General features: G+C 32.2%; 3 protein-coding genes across 6 annotated transcripts; all 3 read right to left on the bottom strand.

Annotated features, from left to right (window-relative positions):
* Positions 1–1955: 1955 nt before the first annotated feature.
* On the bottom strand, positions 1956–4256 carry LOC105433102 (mevalonate kinase-like). 2 transcript variants are annotated; one of them, XM_089083089.1, is made up of 3 exons: positions 4041–4256; positions 2541–3876; positions 1956–2415 (listed from the first exon to the last, which is right to left on the bottom strand). In XM_089083089.1, exons 2-3 carry the CDS (start codon positions 3576–3578, stop codon positions 2164–2166), a joined length of 1290 nt encoding a protein of 429 aa, XP_088939215.1. In that variant the 5' UTR covers positions 3579–3876; positions 4041–4256; the 3' UTR covers positions 1956–2163. The 2 variants fall into 2 exon arrangements, with proteins under 2 accessions (XP_088939215.1, XP_088939216.1); XM_089083090.1 differs by having other exon boundaries at positions 2541–3609.
* Positions 4257–7966: 3710 nt separating this feature from the next.
* LOC105433100 (uncharacterized) lies at positions 7967–10566 on the bottom strand. The gene is made up of 4 exons (XM_011648221.3): positions 10402–10566; positions 10107–10232; positions 8929–9963; positions 7967–8799 (listed from the first exon to the last, which is right to left on the bottom strand). Exons 3-4 carry the CDS (start codon positions 9852–9854, stop codon positions 8784–8786), a joined length of 942 nt encoding a protein of 313 aa, XP_011646523.2. The 5' UTR covers positions 9855–9963; positions 10107–10232; positions 10402–10566; the 3' UTR covers positions 7967–8783.
* Positions 10567–12501: 1935 nt separating this feature from the next.
* LOC105433099 (uncharacterized) lies at positions 12502–17295 on the bottom strand. 3 transcript variants are annotated; one of them, XR_016140873.1, is made up of 5 exons: positions 16372–17295; positions 13513–13608; positions 13274–13408; positions 12739–12881; positions 12502–12650 (listed from the first exon to the last, which is right to left on the bottom strand). XR_016140873.1 is itself a non-coding variant. In XM_089083255.1 (5 exons), exons 3-5 carry the CDS (start codon positions 13602–13604, stop codon positions 12533–12535), a joined length of 345 nt encoding a protein of 114 aa, XP_088939381.1. In that variant the 5' UTR covers positions 13605–13608; positions 16372–16731; positions 16818–17295; the 3' UTR covers positions 12502–12532. The 3 variants fall into 3 exon arrangements, 2 of the variants coding, with proteins under 2 accessions (XP_088939381.1, XP_011646521.2); XM_089083255.1 differs by lacking the exon at positions 12739–12881 and having other exon boundaries at positions 16372–16731; positions 16818–17295; XM_011648219.2 differs by lacking the exons at positions 12739–12881; positions 16372–17295 and having other exon boundaries at positions 13513–16235.
* Positions 17296–19194: the final 1899 nt, after the last annotated feature.

The raw sequence follows: 19194 nt of genomic DNA, 5'->3' as shown, positions 1-19194 counted from the left end.
TCGCGATATATCGAAGACCGGGAGGTCCTCAGGACCGTGCAAATAGGGAGTCACAGATGCGTCACGTGGGAACCTCTAATATTTGCGTTCGGTAAAATTTAATTCGGTAAATTAATTACTTTCTATTTGTATTGATTATAAATTGTGGTTATTTTTCGATAGTAAGTTTTCCTTATAGCATTTTTCTGGAAAAACTAGTGCAACTAGCGTTAGATTTCGATGAAAATTGCACTTGTGCGTCAGTAGTGCAAGTTTATTATGATTCAATGAAACACAATTTTTCCACTCTATTGTCGTGAAAAATTAAAATAATTTCATAATTTTGAAAGAAATAAATAACTTGTTAAAAAAATAGAAAGCAGCCAACAATTGTTACTTCAAATAAATAAATAAATTATTTCCTTGATATTGAACTTATAGAAAGAAATAATATTAATAAAAGATAAAAATATTAATAATAGAAATATTTTACTGAAAACAAAATAATATATGCTAAAAAAAGTAATATAGTATGTTTTATATGTATAACTTCAATTTTCATGTGCATTGATTTCCATTGTTTCCAAAGCAATGAAACAAAGATTGAGCTCAGTGCAATTTTTTAACATCAATCAATGGAAATATATGAACTTTTCAAAGTGAAACAATACAGTTGCATTCAATGTTCATCAGTGTTGCACTGATTTTTCCGATAGAAAAAATGCTTAAATTTTTAATTTCTTTCAAATTTCTGTAATATTGAATTCACAAACAGGTAAACGGCTTGCTCCATTTTTTGTCCCGGGGTGCCGAGAGAACTTTGCATAGCTTTGCCGGGAGCGTCTCGAACATTCGGCGTGTACTACAATAAAGTGTATTAAAGCTGTTTTTCTGAGTGTAGATGTGCGCCATCTCTAAAGAGTTCCAGCTCGTATTTTTCAAATAAATCTGAATCAGAAGTTTTTATATTATTCAGAGTATTTAATATACAACTTATGAGTATTTTAAAGAGAAGAAACGAAAGATTGATCAACTGTTGGCCAAAACAATATATGCCACAGAGGTAAAATACATACACATATAAATGTGAGAAAAAATATTACCTGCAATACAATCATAAGATCTTTTTTAAAAGAATTCAAAACTTGATTAAACAACAAGAAATTTGATAGATTGAAATGTTTTGTCTTGTCTTCTTTCATCTCTGTCACGTATTAAAATATTTTCACAAGATTAGTTAAAAGAAAATAACACGCAAAGTTTTTCGAAGAATTAATTTAACAAACAATAATAAAATAACGTCATCTAAAATGAAAAGATATATATGTAATAACACAGATGCTATTATAGAATTTCGTTCCTTTAGTAAAGACTAAACTAAACTTTATTCGTTGCAATTTATGTCCATTTTCTCATTATTATTAAAATATTTTTAAATCCATTTTGAACAAGCAAATATTTTAAATATCTTAAATATCTTAAGAATATCTTTAGTCTTGCTTTCTTGGAGAATAATTGAGAATTATTTCAAAATAAAATAATGTTATCGTATTCGAAACTTGATGTATAAAGAAATATATAAAAGTATAAAGCAATCCTTTCAGTAAGATATAAATGTAATGTAAAAGTATTTTATATCTTAATATATTAATTAGATATTAAATCTTCATTTATCAAAAAAAATACTGTATTTATCATAAAATTAATAAAGTGATAAAATTTAAATGTTTCTAAAACATGCTTTTTAATATATTGTATAAGCATATGTCTAGTCAATGAATACCTTTCGAACTTTCTATGAACTATTAGATTTTCAATTTGTCATGATACGAATAACTTGTCTTGGTATAAAAATCAATAGATCATACGTTCCACATAAAGATATACTCTTATAGATTTAATTCATCATATTCATATAATAGCATAACGTTTAGAAAAATTTAATAACTGTGTATTGAAAATAAAAAAGATGTATTGCTTTATTATTTTATTTCTGTACACATACTACATCATTAACGTGTGTTAAGCAAAAATAAAACAGTATCTAATAAATAGAATATAACCAATATATTATACAAAAGCGCAATATCAAAACTAATTTACATTAATATAATTAATATAATTTACATAATGTCATAGGCATTTCATAATTCTTCTATTAAGAGAATAAACCTATTAAACGTACTATTCGATTCTAACTCCATCACAAGACATAGTTGTTTCGATAACACGATAATTGTAGAATACGAGTTCATCTTTTAACAGAGGAATATCATAATCCATGACATGCGGTAATGTAAAAATTAACATGTATCCACCATTACCTATCATCTTGCATCCGACCGAATACTTTCGCGCAATTGCCCAAATGAAATTTATATTTCGATTTGACAAGCCTCTTGCTTTTAGTACACTTTGATTCATATTAATGAAATCCTGAAAGCACATGAAAGATAAATAAAGTTTACAACAGCCAACTTTATATCTTAAAATAATAATCACGTGCAAGCACGTGTACAGCACAAATAAGTGACATGAAAATGCGCATTTTTTTAACCTACCAATATTTTTACGTAACTATCCAGCGATAACAGGCCAGCCAAGAAATTGTCATTCCTTTTTTGATCTTCCTTTCTGAACTTTTGAAAAACCTGCTCGATCGCTTCAAAAGACTTGTCCAATGCAGCACGAGTAATGATTGAATCTACGTATTGACCTAACTTCTCCATTTTTAATTGATCAATTATTAATTGATCAGTTTTCTGATTTATATTTGAGTCAACGATCAGGATCTTAATGGGCTGCATTTTATCCAATGTGAACATATCGATTTCATCTTTGTACATTACCATGACGCCGTATATGGTTACGAAATTATTGATCATGCTCTTGAAGTTGTACACGATCTTCTCACAGCGCCAAACGTGACGCCTGATATTTATGCAGTCTTGGCTATCAAATGTATAACGAACAATCCCTTTTTGCAAAAGCGACCAACGCCAAAAGCACGCCGCGAGGCACACCATAAAGGATGTTACATTTCCCAGGCCCTTTGCGATCGGCAAATCCGTCGACAGTTTTACGAGAATAGAAGCTGTTATTTCTATATCTTCTTCGTAGGCTATACTAAGAAGCAAATATAAAAACGATTGTAAGAATAAATTCTGTAATGCATTCGTGGGGTCATAAGTGCTGTTGTAAATATTTAATGATTTAATGAACTCTTTTATCCTATTCATTAGATTTTCACTCGAAAATTTGCGAATACCATTTTGGTCATAAAAGCATTCATAAATAACTCTTAAGGGTATCTCCAAATATAATTTTAAATTTATAAATTCTATTCTGAAAATTTTTTCTGATACTATTATTGGAAATGGTGAAGAGAATTCAAGCTTGGTACGCATGTCTAAGCCAGCTGCTATGTGAAAATTATTATGTTCAGCCATTTCCAACAAGGGATCTCCGTATAAGAGTAGTGTGCCTGGCGCTGATATTTTAAATTCGTACATTTTTTTCAAACAACAAAAGTGTCTAGTTCTAGTGTCCGAATAACTGACGTAGTATTGTGACGATGATTGTGAAAAATTAGTTATCATTCAAGGGTGATGACTCTCGAAAAATAGTTCACTGAAACGAGAGGATGCAGCTTATGTATATATAATTTTCAAGATAAATGTAAATGTGATGTAAATTTACAACACAATGAATAAATCGATCTGAATTATATCTGAATGCATAAAATCTGAATGCATTACTAATTCGTTACTCTTTGTCGATCATTTGACTATCTTCTATTCAAGTATTCAAAAAAATCTAATAAATTTTGATAATTATCCTTTTGGCTATTCTAATTTTCTAATTTTCTTGGCAACACAATGCGAATTTTCTTCAAATCTGTATAACAAACGTGAATAACATATTTCCAATTATTGCAAATTTTTATCACAAATGTACGAATAATTCAATGAGAAAAAATAAAAGCTTGACTTATTACTGAACCAAAAAATATGCTGCTCGAACAGAATATATTTAGAGTTAAAAAGAATTAAAAATAATACCTGCGTTTATGACACAGTTAAGGTTTATCTCGAAAGAAATAAAAAATTGATTGAGAATGATCAAAATTTAACTATTGAAAATATAACAAATTAGACTGTTCTCTTTGAATGTTTCTTCTTCTCTATGTCATAGATAGGATATTTTCACATGAATAGTTAAATAAAAATAATTTTTTTCAACAAATTTAAAAAACAATAATAAAATGACGTATGTAAAGAGAGAGGATATGTAAACATATACATATATATATATATATATATATATATATATATATATATAATAGATTTATTCTCTGATATCATTATAGAATTCTGTCTCTTTGACGAAGAAATTATTAAATTAACAAATAAATTAGACTTTATTCGTTATAATTTATTGATGTCCATTTCTTCATTATTATTCAAAAAAATTATTTAATTTTATTTTTTTATTTTATTTTTTATTTTTTATTTTTTATTTTTTACTTTTATTTTGCATCGGAAAATATTTTACCAATATTTTTTTTATTTTTTGGACAATAATTGAGAATCATTTTAAAATGAAATAATACTGTCATATTCGTCTTGATGTACAAAAAATATATAAATATGTAAAATAGCAATCCTCAGTATAAATATATAGATAAAAATTATCTCATCTCTTAATACATTAATTATATATATTATGTATATTAAAACTTCATTTTCGCAAATTACTTGTATTTATTATGTATTAATTTTTTGGTAATAAAGTTTGAAATATATGTTTCTAGAATACATATTAATAAGTTTTCTAATGAATAAACATCTTTCAAGTTTTTTATGAACTGTAATAGCTTTCTAAGTTGTCACAATAAAATTAACTTGTTGATACGAAAATCAATAAATTATATGTAAAAATGTTCCATGTAAAAATATATTGCTTTTACAGATTTATTTTATCATATTCGTACAATAACATAATGCATGTGTTTAGAAAAATTTAATTATACTGAATAGTAATACGTAATTATACTGAAAAAAGATATATTGATACATTATTTTATTTCTGTACGTACAGAATATTACGTTATTAATGTATTAAATAAAAATAAAACAATATGACAAATGAAATATAACTTATTACATAAAAGCGTATAAATAAAAAAATACAATTAATTATATTTATATAATTGATATATTTATTATATATTATGTTTATATATATAAATTTAAACATAAACATAAAAGTTAATTCACATTGTAATATTATACGCATTTCATAATTTTTCTATTAAATAAAGAAACCTAACATATTATTCAATTTTAACTCCATTACAAGACATAGTTGTTTCAATAACGCGATAATTGTAGGATTCGAATTCATTTTTTAGTTGAGCAAATTTTGATTCGTAGTATTCGGTAGTACACGGAAAGAACATTTTTGCTAGCAAATCTAAAAATTTGATCAGATACAGATCTGAAAATAATTTTGTTGGTCCATCAAAATTATTTTGTAGAACACTTAAATATGATGATAATACTGCAAAAATGTTTGATCTTCTAACAATCAATTTGAACATCATAGAGAAGAACACATCGTAAGTACACTTTTGCTGGCAAATCTAAAAATTTGGCTAGATACAGATCTGAAAACGATTTTGTTAAGCTCTCAAAATTATTGTATACAAATTGACTGAAGATCAAACATTTTTGCAGTATTATCATCATATTTAAGCGTTCTACAAAATAATTTTGGGCCAACAAAATTATTTTCAGATTTGTATCTAGTCAAATTTTTAGATTTCAATTTTGATAATCCTAATGCCTTCAACAAACTTTGATTTACATTGACAAAAGTTTGAAAGCATAATTAAAAGATCTGTTAAAAAAATTAATGGAGTTTACAATAGCCAACTTTATACAGCAACCTTGAAATAGTAATCACATGGTACTTACCATGTACAGCATAAAATAATTAACAATGTAACGTAATAAGCCGAGTTAAGTTCCAGAATAACAGAATGGAGAATGGAGAAGGAAACTTTCGATGAGTTTAAAACTTAGGAATCTAATAATTCTTTTTTTTAATTTTGAATTTTTATATATATAAATTCGGAATTAATTTATAGTTATAAATTCAATAAGAAAATTATCAGACTTCTAAGATCGTCGAATAGTTGCCTCCTCCATTCTCTGTTCAAATAACATTAAACTTTGTATTATGAATCCCATATTCTTTTGTAGCTATCCGATAACAGGCGAGATCAATTACTGTCATTTTCATCTATATTTATTGACTTTGCATGAATCTCATTGAATGCTACAGCAGACGTACTCGATAAAGCAGAGATACTACTCATGATAGATTCAACACATGGACATGGATGAATTCTTTATTTCTTTTGTTGCATTAATTTCCATTTCCTGATTAATATTTGAATCGATCATTAATATTTTCATGGGCCACATACCATCCAATTCGATAATCGAAGAGAATTTATTTTCAAACAATGTTATTGTACCGTATACAGACATGAAAACATCGATCAATTATTATATATTAACACACCGCAGCAGTAAGCGTAAAAATAGATTTGAAAACGATCATTAATATCAAATTTATAATTAGCAGTCCCTTTCTGCAGAAGCGATCAATGCCAAAAGCACACCGCGAGGCACGTTAGGATTGAAGGATGTTTTACTTCCTTAGATCCTTTGCGATCGGCAAATCCGTCCACAGTTTCACGACAATAAAAGCTGTTATTTTGATATTTTCTTCATAGGTCATACGAAGAAGATATAAAAATCATTTTAGGAATGAACGCTGATCTTTGTTCAGTGGATCATCATTACCATTGCAAATTTAATGATTCAAGGAAATCTTCTATCCCAATCTTTAATTCGTAACGCGATAATTTACGAATATCGCATTCTGATCGTAAAAACGTTCAATTGCGTTTAAAGGTATCTCCAAATAAAAATTTAAATAAAAAAATTCTATTTCAATAATTTCTTCCGGTACTATTTTTGGTGGCAGTGAAGAAAATTTAAGCTTGGTACATGAGGATTACTATTGCAATGGATACTTATTACTTTCGTGATATATAGATTTACAAAATTATGAATAAAGCAATCCGATTGTACGAAGATTAATTTGTTACCAAATTCTTATTAATTCTTCGTGTACTCTGCGTTAAGGAGATAATAAATCTCAAGAGTTGTCTTCTCGTCTCGCTCAATTTCCTGATTTTCTTGTCAATGCGAATTTTTTTCAGTTTTTTCTACATATAAATCTGATTCACAAGTTTTTATATTTTATTATTTAGAGTATTTATTATTATTAGAGTATTTCATACAGTTTCTGAGTATTTTAATGAGAAAAAGAAAAGATTGATCAAACAATATATGCTACAGAGGTAAAATACATACATGTATTTATAAATCTGAGAAAAAATATTACCTGCGATACATATAATAAGACCTTTTTTTAAAAGAATTCAAAACTCGATCAAGGATGATCAAAGTTCAACAAGAAATTTGGCAGATTGAAATATTTTGTCTTGTCTTCTTTCATCTCTGTCACATATTAAAATATTTCCACAAGGTTAATTAAAAGAAAACAATACGCAAAATTTTTGAGAAGAATTAATTTAACAAACAACAATAAAATGACGTTATCTAAAGTGAGAAGATATATATGTAATAACTCAGATGTTGTTATAAAATTCCGTTCCTTTAGTAAAGAAGAATAAACTAAACTTTATTCGTTGCAATTTATGTCCATTATTTCTCATTATTATTAAAATATTTTTAAATCCATTTTGCACAAGCAAATATTTTAAATATTTTAAATATCTTAAGAATATCTTTAGTCTTGCTTTCTTGAACAATAATCGAAAATTATTTCAAAATAAAATAATATTATCGTTATTCGAAACTTGATGTATAAAGAAATATATAAAAGTGTAAAGCAATCCTTTCAATAATATATAAATGTAATATAGAAAAGTATTTTATATCTAAATCATTAATTAAATATTAAATCTTCATTTATCAAAAAAAATATACTGTATTTAATTACTGTATCATAAAATTAATAAAGTGATAAAATTTAAATGTTTCTAAAACATGCTTTTTAATATATTGTATAAGCATATATCTAGTCAATGAATACCTTTCTATGAACTATTAGGTTTTCAATTTGTCATGATACGAATATGTTGGTATAAAAATATAGATCATAAGTTCCACAAAAGATATACTCTTATAGATTTAAGTCACCATATTTATATAATACTATAACGCAAGTGTAGAAAAATTTAATAACTGTGTACTGAAAATAAAAAAGATGTATTGCTCCATTATTTTATTTATGTACTACATATTACATATTACATATTATTATTAACGTATTAAGCAAAAATAAAAGAATATGTAATAAACGGGATATACCTAATACATTATACAAATATCAAAACTAATTTACATTATAATGTCATAGACATTTCATAATTCTTCTATTAAGAGAATAAACCTACTAAACGTACTATTCAATCCTAACTCCATTACAAAACATAGTCGTTTTAATAACATGATAATTGTAGAATTCGAGTTCATTTTTTAACAGAAGAATCTCACAATCCATGACATGCGGTAACGCAAAAATTAACACGTATCCGCCAGTACCTATCATCTTACACCCGACTGAATACTTTTGCGCAATTGCACAAATAAACTCTATATTGTGATTGGACAAGCCTCCTGCATTTAGTACATCTTGATTCATATTAATGAAATCCTGGAAGCACATGTTGAAAGATAAATAAAGTTTACAACAGCCAAACTTTATATCTTAAAATAATAATCACATGCCAGCACGTGTATAGCACAAATAAGTGACGTGAAAATGCGCATTTTTTTAATCTACCAATATTTTCGATAACAGGCCATTGGTGTATTATTTCTTTTTTGATCTTCCTTCCTTAACTTTTGAAAAATCTCGATCGCTTCAAAAGACTTATCCAATGCAGCACGAGTAATGATTGAATCTACATATCGATCTAAATTCTCCATATTCTGTTGTAACTGCTCAATTGTTATTTCCTGGTTTATATTCGAGTCAACAATCAGGATCTTAATGGGCTGCATTTTATCCAACGTGAACATATCGATTTCATCTTTGTACATCACCATGGCGCCATATATGGATATGAAATTGTTGATCGTATTCTTGAAGTTGTACACGATCTTCTCGCAGCGCCAAACGTGACGCCTGATTTTTGTGCAGTCTTGGCTATCAAATGTATAACGAACAATCCCTTTCTGCAAAAGCGACCAACGCCAAAAGCACGCCGCGAGGCACACTATAAAGGATGTTGTACTTCCCAGGCCCTTTGCGATCGGCAGATCCGTCGATAGTTTCACGAGAATAGAAGTTGTTATTTTCATATCTTCTTCGTAGGCTACATTAAGAAGCAAATATAAAAACGATTGTAAGAATAAATTCTGTGCTTCCTTTGTGGTTTCGCAAATGCTGTCGCGAATATTTAATGATTTAGTGAACTCTTTTATCCCGTTCATTAGATGTTCACTCGAAAATTCGCGAACGCCACTTCGGTCATAAAAGCATTCATAAATAGCTTTTAAGGGTATCTCCAAATATAATTTTAAATTTATAAATTCTATTCTGATAATTTTTTCTGGTACTACTGTTGGAAACGGTGAAGAGAATTCAAGCTTGGTACGTATGTCTAAGCCAGCTGCTATGCAACGATTATTATGTCCATCTATTTCCAACTTGGGATCTCCGTATAAGAATACCGTGCCTGGCGCCGATATTTTAAATTTGTGCATTTTTTTCAAACAACAAAAGCCCTAGTGTTCGAATAATTAACGTAGTATTAGGTGGTGATTGTGAAAAATTAGTTATCATTCAAGGGTGATGACTCTCGAAAATAGTTCACTGAAACGAGAGGATGCAGCTTATGTATATATAATTTTCAAGATAAATGTAAATGTGATGTAAATTTACAACACAATGAATAAATCGATCTGAATTATATCGATCTGAATGCATAAAATCTGAATGCATTACTAATTCCTTACCAACTTTTTGTCGATCACTTGACTGTATTCTATGTATTCAAAAAATCTAATAAATTTTGATAATTATCTTTTTGCTGTTCTAATTTTTTAATTTTCTTGGCAACACAATGCGAATTTTCTTCAAGACTATAACAAACATATTAATAAATAATAAATTTCCAATTATTGAAAATTTTTATCACAAATGTACGAATAATTTAATGAGAAAAAAAACAAAAGTTTGACTTATTATTGAACCAAAATATACTGCTCGAACAGAATATATTTATATATTTATAAGAATTAAAAATAATACCTGCGACACTGCAGTTAGGGTTTGTCTCGAAAGAAATCAAAAATTGATTGAGAATGACCAAAATTTAACTATTGGATATATGACAAATTAGACTGTTCTCTTTGAATGTTTCTTCTTCTTTATGTCATAGATAGGATATTTTCACATGAGTTAAATGAAAACAATTTTTTTCAACGAATTTAACAAACAATAATAAAATGACGTATATAAAGAGAGAGTATATGTATACACACACACATATATATATATATATATATATATATATATATATATAAAATAGAATTACTTTCTGATATCATTGTTATAAAATTCTGTCTCTTTGACAAGGAAATTATTAAATTAACAAATAAATTAGACTTCATTCGTATAATTTATTGATGTCCGTTTCTCCATTATTATTCAAAAAAATATTTTTCATTTTATTTTGCACATTTATTATTTCTTACATGCTTGCTTTTCTTGTATTTGATCTGTGTAGATCTGATCTAGTATAGATACATATATTTAAAATGACATGGATATATATTTGAAGTTTTGTCAAAGCGAGATAGAAAGTTTTAATGCAATCCAGAGTGTAGAAACAGAAAAACAAAGAAACAGGGAAATAAATCTGTTATTCCATTCTTGTTAATCGGTTAATAATAATCGATGTTTGACTTATATTTTCTTTTTCTTATCAAAATTGATTGAAGTTTACATTAATCACATTATTTTGTGCTTATTTGTATAAAACTATTTATTTATATAATATTTATATAATATTTATATAATATTTATATAATATTTTTTGCCAATGTTTGAAAGAGAATTGTATGTACCGAAACATTATTCTTTCTTCTTTCTTCTCTTCATTGCAGTAAAATGTATATTTTTTACTATTAAAAATGCGAAACAAATAGATAAGAACGCGCAATTCAAATTGTTCAAACATTTAGGTCGAATAAGTTCAACTCGAGTTCGAGATAATCGATATATTTCAGCGAGTCGATTATTTCATTTTTGCTAAGCTTCTCGATATCTCGAATCTCGTCGATCAAGTTCTTGAAAGTAATAAAACTGAGAAGTTTATTAATTGAATTTTATCTTATTTCCTGATAAAATTGTGGTCAATTTATATGGAAAATTATTACATTAAAATCACATTCCAGAAATTATAGAAAAAAAAACTTAACATCTAGTTTTAAACCGAGATTACGATATAAATAGAATTTAAATAAATATAATATTAAAAATAGATTTTATTTTCATCAAATAAACTCATTTTTTCATCGTAACGAAGTACGAGTTATATTTATCCAACATATGCTGATGTAAAAAAATAAATATGAAATAATTTATAATGTTTTTACAATTTCCTTTTAAATATGCAGAATAAAATGTAGATACTGATCAATCAACGATCTTATCTTATCTTTTCATAAATGCACCAACTCCACGATCTGCAACTACGCTACAATTTTGCAATTGTAGGTATTAAATGGTATTATATAATCTCTCGTACGTGTATGTTATTCTTGCCGTTACATTTACGTAATTTCTAGTAATAAAACCACACGCCACACAATGACCATCCCACACAACGCGATCTTCCCGCGTTCTCTACTTTCTTCCGGCGGCATCGGAGAAAAATCGCAGATCGCATCGTACATCGCCGTAAGACCACCGCTGAATATTTGCGTATCGCAATCGGTACGTAAGCACACGAATAAATAAGATAATAGACCTCCCTTCGCCACGCGCGCTCTCCTCGGATTTCATTTGCAGGCGTACGACGATTGAAGATAATGCGACTTAATTTCTGTGATGAGAGCGCAAAGCGCGGGCAAGTAACGTTGGCGCGACATGTATCGAGACACACTTCGAAAAGAACCTGCGATATCGAGATACCTATCGGCGTAATTGAAGTCCAGTCACCGGAAATGGAAAATCACGACAAGACTCTCGTTTGGCATGTTTTCACTTTCACTCAGAGGATAATTTGATTCGACTCGTTTCGGCTCGCCGAATTTAAATTAAATCTTGTAAAATTGAATTGGGAAAAGTCATCGCATTCTGCGATCAATTATCGTTTACATTGCAGAATGTTTTGCTTTCAGCGAAACTTGAGATATTATGGTGCGGTATGCGCGTATTATAAGAGCGTTGATTGTTGCATAATCCTCCGGTATTGCAACACCATTGTGCCATCCGCCATTAACGTCGAAGGCATTGCGGCAGCCGTTTGTTTGTTTTCGCCTTGAGCATATTTTCTGAAAGAAGAAGTTATAAGAGCACAGACATAAATAAATGAGAATAAAAAAATAAAAAATTAAATATCGAGAAATAGAAAATTATTACAATTTCCAATGAAAAAAATATCTTGGCATATTCCCTGATAATAAAGGGCATGGGCATTTTCCATACATCGAAATTTGATTCTCTATTTCCAATCTTCTATTTTTAATTTCTTCACGGAGAAAACAGTTTTCTTAGATGTAGATCTAAAAAATAATTTTGTTAGGCGATCAAAATAATTATGTAAGACGTTCAAATTAGTTAAAAGTAAAATGTAAAAGATTTTGCAGTATTATTATTATGTTTAAACGTTTTAATTAATAATTTTGTCCCAATAAAATTATTTTTCAGGTCTGGCCAAATTTTTAGAGTCTACAACAAAATTATTTTTTACGTGTTATTCCTCATTTCTTTCATTGCTCTCGCTATTCAATCCTTTGTCTAATAATAATAATTAAATTTAATTCTCCATTTCCTTTCTAATCCTCTATTTTTCACTTCTTGTCCCTTATTTTTTTCACTGTATTTATATCTTATTTGTCGAAAAGTTTAATTCTTTATTCCCAATTTTTTATTTTTAATTTCTTGTTCTTTGTACCTTTTATTGTGCTTCTTAAATGTTGAAATTTTAATAAAGTTCCACGAGCCATCATAGATGAAAATAGAAAGACTTTTCGAAAGAAGCCCGAGTAAACCGTTTGCGAGCGAATAATAATGTGACATTGAACGAGAGCTGAAAGATAAGGAGCAGTTAGTTAGATCCGCGCCAGAAATATACAAATCTAGATGTAATGATACGCGTATCAAAGAACGTGACTTTGAGACGTCATGCGGTACCTTTGAGACGTCCTGGCTCGTTTATCAATTTGTTGGTCAACAGGTGCAATAAGACTGGTTAAAGAAAGCAACGGATCGTCGTGTGGCGACATTGACCTAATTAACAAATGATAAGAGGTAAAGAATACGTTTTCTCTCTCTTTTTCTCTCGCGCTAGGCTAGCGTTCCGTCTCACAGGACCGAAACTAGGCTAGCGCAAGGTTCCTCGCTGACGTTATCGCGATACGTATAACGACTGTCTGACTTAATGACCTTTTTTAACGAAGAGAGAAGAGAGGAGAAAAAAAACCTGCTGGTCATGCGGAAATTTTTCAACGGGAAAGTTTTCAACGCGAAATAATCGAAGACGGGAAGCGATGATAAAGGTTGAATTGACGTCGCTAAAAGGACTTAATGCGCTTTACACGCGGAGTGGTAGCGTTCTAATTATAGCCAGAAGAGACCTCTTTGGCGATTCGCGTTGCCATATGGAGCGCGTTCGGGCAGAGCGCGAGCGCAAAGGGTTAAACAACAGGCCTCGTCCAGCGTGGCGCTTCCCGTGGCCGATTGGCATTCAGCGTGGATCGGCCAGTCCACCGGCCATTAATTGCCCATTATATCGTAACGTGGGTGGGCCGCGGAGTGCAGTATCCACACCGCGCTCTTTCCTCCCATACCCGAAGTCCTCGTCGAAATAGCGATGGGAACGATACTCGGCGACAAAGACGTGCGCCGTCGGTAGAACCGATCGATTTTCAATTCCCTTCTCGAATTCTCTAACAGACCTCCTCGAACAGAAACGACACCCCATCCTCTCGCGAGCTTGCCCGCCAGTGCCGGGGCTTCTACCGGGGGCCTATGATCGGTCTCCCGTTCCTCGCGAAATATGCAGGTCCCCATTCTCCGCGCCTTTCGCATTTTCGAAACCCGAAGGATAAAAAAAAAAAACCCGTTTCGCGACTCGACGATAGTTTTGCCCGGGCGAATCGTTCTCTCAAGGATCGGACGTCCCGGCGCGGTGGCTCGATCCCATCGCTAGTCACATAAATATACACGGACGGAGGAGGCATGGATTTAATGGAATGGCCGAGCGGGCCGTTGTCGTTCATCGCGTGTATATATTGTGTTCCAGCGGCCGCGCGCTCACGTGACACTCGGATAGATTTGCGTCAATGGTGACCTCCGCGCGCGTTCGCTCCGCGGCCACGCATACCACGTTGCCTGCTCGCTCGCCTGTCGTGCCGCTACGTGCGTACGCGCTTACGAACGTGGCGTGGGACCGACGACGAGCGAGCGAGAGACGGAAAAAGAGTACAGAGAGAGAGAGAGAGAGAGAGAGAGAGAGAGAGAGAGAGAGAAAAAAAGAGAAAAAAAGGAACGGCGAACTCGGAATGGGATGGACTTTTTTTTTCGACCGTCTCAATTTTCCTTCGAAATCGATCGTATCTTCTCCGTAGCGCGGGCTGCGGAAACTGCGCATTTTTCGATTTTTCGGCGTGGCACATCCGGTCGACGCGTGGCGCGTCATATCGGATCAACGCGGCCACGCCGTTGCAGTCCGTAGCATAAGCCGTTCGTCGACCCGGGCGCGTTCACGCTCGAAAATTTCCACATTTATGCGAATGGAAAACGTCTGTTTGCAGAGGCCGAGAGCGGCGGCCGGCTCGTTAGCGCTTTCGCGCGACTCGCCGCCTCCTTCGGTCGTTCGCGCGGATCGTTTTTCGATCCGTTTTTACCGCGGCGCGTCCACGCTTATCGCCGCGCCGGCGGATCGACGGCGCGCATACCCACGCATACGAGCGGGCAACGGAGGAGCGAGAATCGCTCGGAAGCGAGACGGAGAAGCATTGCCGAGAAAAATAAGGAAAAATAGTAAGCATCGACGTCAATGGATGTAATTACCGACGATGGGAGGGGAGGGGGGGGGAGGGGGGAAATGCCTGTTCCACCGCTTGTTCCACACAACCCATGTGATATCGCGGGTGCGTCGCATCTGCGCGCCCCGGATATCGGTGAGCCCCTCGTATCGAAAGCGACAGCGATTGGAATTGACACCGGCCTTATCAATTATTTACGTCCATCCGTGTATTTATGTATTACCTATAAATAATATTGTAAATCAAAGTTGCCGTTGCCGACCATGCCATGTCTGACGCGTCTACACTCCCAATCGAGCGACCGTTATTATTATTATTATTATTATTATTATTATTATTATTATTATTATTATTATTATTATTATTATTATTATTATCATCTTTATGGTCCCGTGGATTCGCTCGATTGGCTACAGGGCGGCAAAGCGTGAACGTAGACGTAGCGACGAGCCTCGAGGTCCCGGAACCTGTTTCGATCTATCGGACTTTATTTTTAAACATCTTCAATGCAAGCGAATCACGGGGCCTCATTAAATTGCTAATCGTGCGCGAAGATGTTTAACGCGTATAAGAATAACGATAGACGTACTCGGAATCGATGTATTGCGTGACAACTTGGGCGATCGTCGCGAGAAGAAAACTTGGGAATATAAAAATAATATATAATGCAAGAATTTCGATTATTTTGATCCGGAGACCATCGAGTCCCATCTCTCTCTAAGGCGGAAACACCGATACCCGTGAGAGGAAGCACCTTATCGCGCCAGTTTTCCGTCACGTTTGGATTAGATAAAGCGAGAGGAAGGAAAGAAGGCAGGAAAAAAGATAAATTCACCGTGCACATCGCGATGCGATAGGGAGCAAATGATTGAAACGGCAGAAATTATTGCGTGCTTTACGGTTGGCCGCCGCCCACGTAACTTCCGGCGACAGAGATCGCAAATTACGAGTTTCCTCCGCGCCTCGCGGCCTGAGATTTCGGCGAGGACGAAAAGATACTTACACCGATAATCTATGGGGGCCATTAGGTCAGCAACATAGAATCATAATTGTTATCGCGGTTAATTATGATAATACGAAGCAGTCGTCATCGTTGTCGGCGTTCGCGATCGATGGACGGCCGTAACAAAACCAGTTCCGGTCGATTTTCTTCTTCTGAACTCTCTTTTTTTTTCAGTATTATACGTCAATTCCGTCGAGTTTTGATTTAAAAACGCGGGAGAGAATCTTGCTCCTCTCCAAGATCATTATCCTGATCATCTTGATCGCGTACTACTGAACCACTCATCTCTGCGTCATCTTCGCGAGATCCGGATTCATCGGAATCGACTTTTCCCACGTGACATCATATCACTCACGAACGCTGAAATTTAATAAACAGAATTGAGAATGCATCTCCATGAAAAATATTTAGGATACGTCTCGACGGAAGGCAGTGCGATTATTTACCACTCCGATATAGCGAGTTCATCACTGTCATCCGCATTTTTTCTTTTTTATTTTTTTTATTTCGTAATACTGATCGGCGAATGTTCTTGCGACGCGAGGCGAGACGTTTGCCGGTACAACATGGTGCTTCTAACGCCGATATCGTTATTATCATTGTCGATTGCACGCGTGGGCGTGTACTCGTCCAAGGCGATCCTCGACGCGAAATCGCGCTCGATTAACGTTAAGATGGAGCGATCTCGTTAAAGATGCTTTATTAAATCATCTTGGACCAAAACGAATCGAGTTGAAAAATGATCGGCCCACGTAGAAATTCCAGATGTCTGTCTTAGACCGGCCCAACATTGACTCAATAATAACAGTCAAGCATCAGCAGACGTCCCATTATTAAGAATAGAATTTCCATTGTCTCGTTTTAAAGTGTACCAATAATGATAAGAACATTTTTACAGGTAAATTTAAAAATTTAAACTAGATATAAATTTAAAAATAATTTTTTTTCAGTTTTCAAAATTATTAAATACGACGTTCAAATTAGTAAAATATACTAAAAGATAAAAAATTTTTGTAGCTTATTATTATGTTTTAATATCCTATATAATTTTGATGCGATAAAATGATTTTCAGCTCTATATCCGATCGAATTTTTAGATTTACCAACAAAATTAGTGTCTCTTCGTGTATTAATTGCTATTGGTACAGAATAATGTTAGAACTTAGGCATAATGAAAAAGTTAAAAAATCAAACTTAGAGACTTACACTTTTGCTGGAAAATCTAAAAATTTGATCAGATACAGATCTGAAAATAACTTTGTTGGCTCATCAAAATTATTTTGTAGAACACTTAAATATGATGGATAATACTGCAAAAATGTTTAATCTTCTAACAATCAATTTGAACATCGTATATAATAATTTTGAAGGCCCAACAAAATCGTTTTCAAATCTGCTATCTAGCCAAATTTTTAGATTTGCCAGCAGAAGTATTCTTTCCGTGTAGAGATTTAAATTTCGATATGTAGGAAACCATGCTTCAAGGAATACCAAGATAATCTTTCATTGATCAAAAATCTTTTAATGCAAAAATCTTTTCTTGTTCCTAATACTTTATACTTATTTTATACTATATACTCAATATTTTATTTCCATTTATTCTATTTGAACCTTTACACTTCCGTATTTGACTTGGACTAATTTAATGCTGATAGCCAATATTGACATAGCTGAAGGGATCATTTGGGATCGTTCTTAAATTTCTACGTGAGCGATTTTGATGTCGGGAAACGATTGCCGATCGTTTTACTTCGAAATCCCGTTTAGCTTTTGTCAATTTTACGTACGTTTTAGTCCATACGTAAATACATATACAATAATTTCACGCAATAATCATTACGAACGGTGAATACATGTCCTACCGTGTTGGTTTATACATTGTTCTTCAAGCTCGAAGTAGACCTTCGAGTCAGAAAGAAAGGAAGATTTGTGTTTTTCTTATTCATACACCTTTCTGACAATAAAATTTCTTGAAAAATATCTCTTCACGCGATGTGACTGGATTTTATGAGACGCGATTCCGATGTAACGCTCGATAGATCATCACTCTAAAGGATGACGACTTTCATGGCAATTTCATTCCGTGAATCGTGCACACGTCGTAGTGACACACCATTCAAAAGATTCTCCCGAATGATCGCGTAATCGATACGCAATTTCCTTAATCGAGGCCGTGTCCTATGTGTTTATAATTTGCTTCCGATAAATCAGCGAGTCATACATAACGGAAACTACAGCTGACGTAATTAATGTTTCAATGAGATACTTGTAATGTACTTTTAATAGCGATGTTATACTACTTAGAATATTTCAAAAATGGCCCTTTTTTCCTTATTTTAGAACGTGGCTTACTGATGAATGATTTCTTGTACATATACAGAGAGAATAGTTTTGCTAGCAAATCTAAAAGTTTTGGCCAGATACAGATCTGAAAATAATTTTATTAAAGCATCAAAATTAGTATATAGAACGCTTAAACATGAATAATATAATATTGCAAAAATTTTTTATTGCTTAACAATTTGAACGTCGTATATAATTATTAATTGTTAAATAACGGAAAAAAATTCTGATAAAAAATTGACAAATCAAAAATTGTCAGGTTCCTATTTAAATAAATTAGAAGTTTGTCGAATTAGTGAGAAGTTTTGTTACTTTAAACTGAATTCTGATAACTTCAACTGGAATTTCTGGTTTTTTTGGTATTTTAAAACAGAATTTTGATACAGCCAGACTATTTTTCACATATAGTAATAAATTTTTAGATTTATTAATAAAACTCTTATTTCCGTCACGAAAAAAGTAATCATTTTAGTTCGAATT

Source organism: Pogonomyrmex barbatus, unplaced genomic scaffold (assembly GCF_055798465.1).
Source record: "Pogonomyrmex barbatus isolate J1 unplaced genomic scaffold, ASM5579846v1 scaffold7, whole genome shotgun sequence".
Lineage (NCBI taxonomy): Eukaryota > Metazoa > Arthropoda > Insecta > Hymenoptera > Formicidae > Pogonomyrmex > Pogonomyrmex barbatus.
The sequence above is the reverse complement of the archived record's forward strand: the minus strand, read 5'-3'. Positions and strand labels throughout refer to the sequence as shown.

Bases quoted from the DNA above. Each gene is read 5' to 3' on its own strand.
- LOC105433102 (XM_089083089.1), bottom strand. From the start codon at position 3,578: ATGATAACTAATTTTTCACAATCATCGTCACAATACTACGTCAGTTAT. The intron at 2,416-2,540 runs GTAGGTTAAAAA...ATGTGCTTTCAG, and splicing joins ATAGTTACGTAAAAATATTG to GATTTCATTAATATGAATCA.
- LOC105433100 (XM_011648221.3), bottom strand. From the start codon at position 9,854: ATGCACAAATTTAAAATATCGGCGCCAGGCACGGTATTCTTATACGGA.
- LOC105433099 (XM_089083255.1), bottom strand. From the start codon at position 13,604: ATGTCGCCACACGACGATCCGTTGCTTTCTTTAACCAGTCTTATTGCA. The intron at 13,409-13,512 runs GTACCGCATGAC...CTTATCTTTCAG, and splicing joins CGAGCCAGGACGTCTCAAAG to CTCTCGTTCAATGTCACATT. The intron at 12,651-13,273 runs GTACAAAGAACA...TTCTTCTTTCAG, and splicing joins TTTAAGAAGCACAATAAAAG to AAAATATGCTCAAGGCGAAA.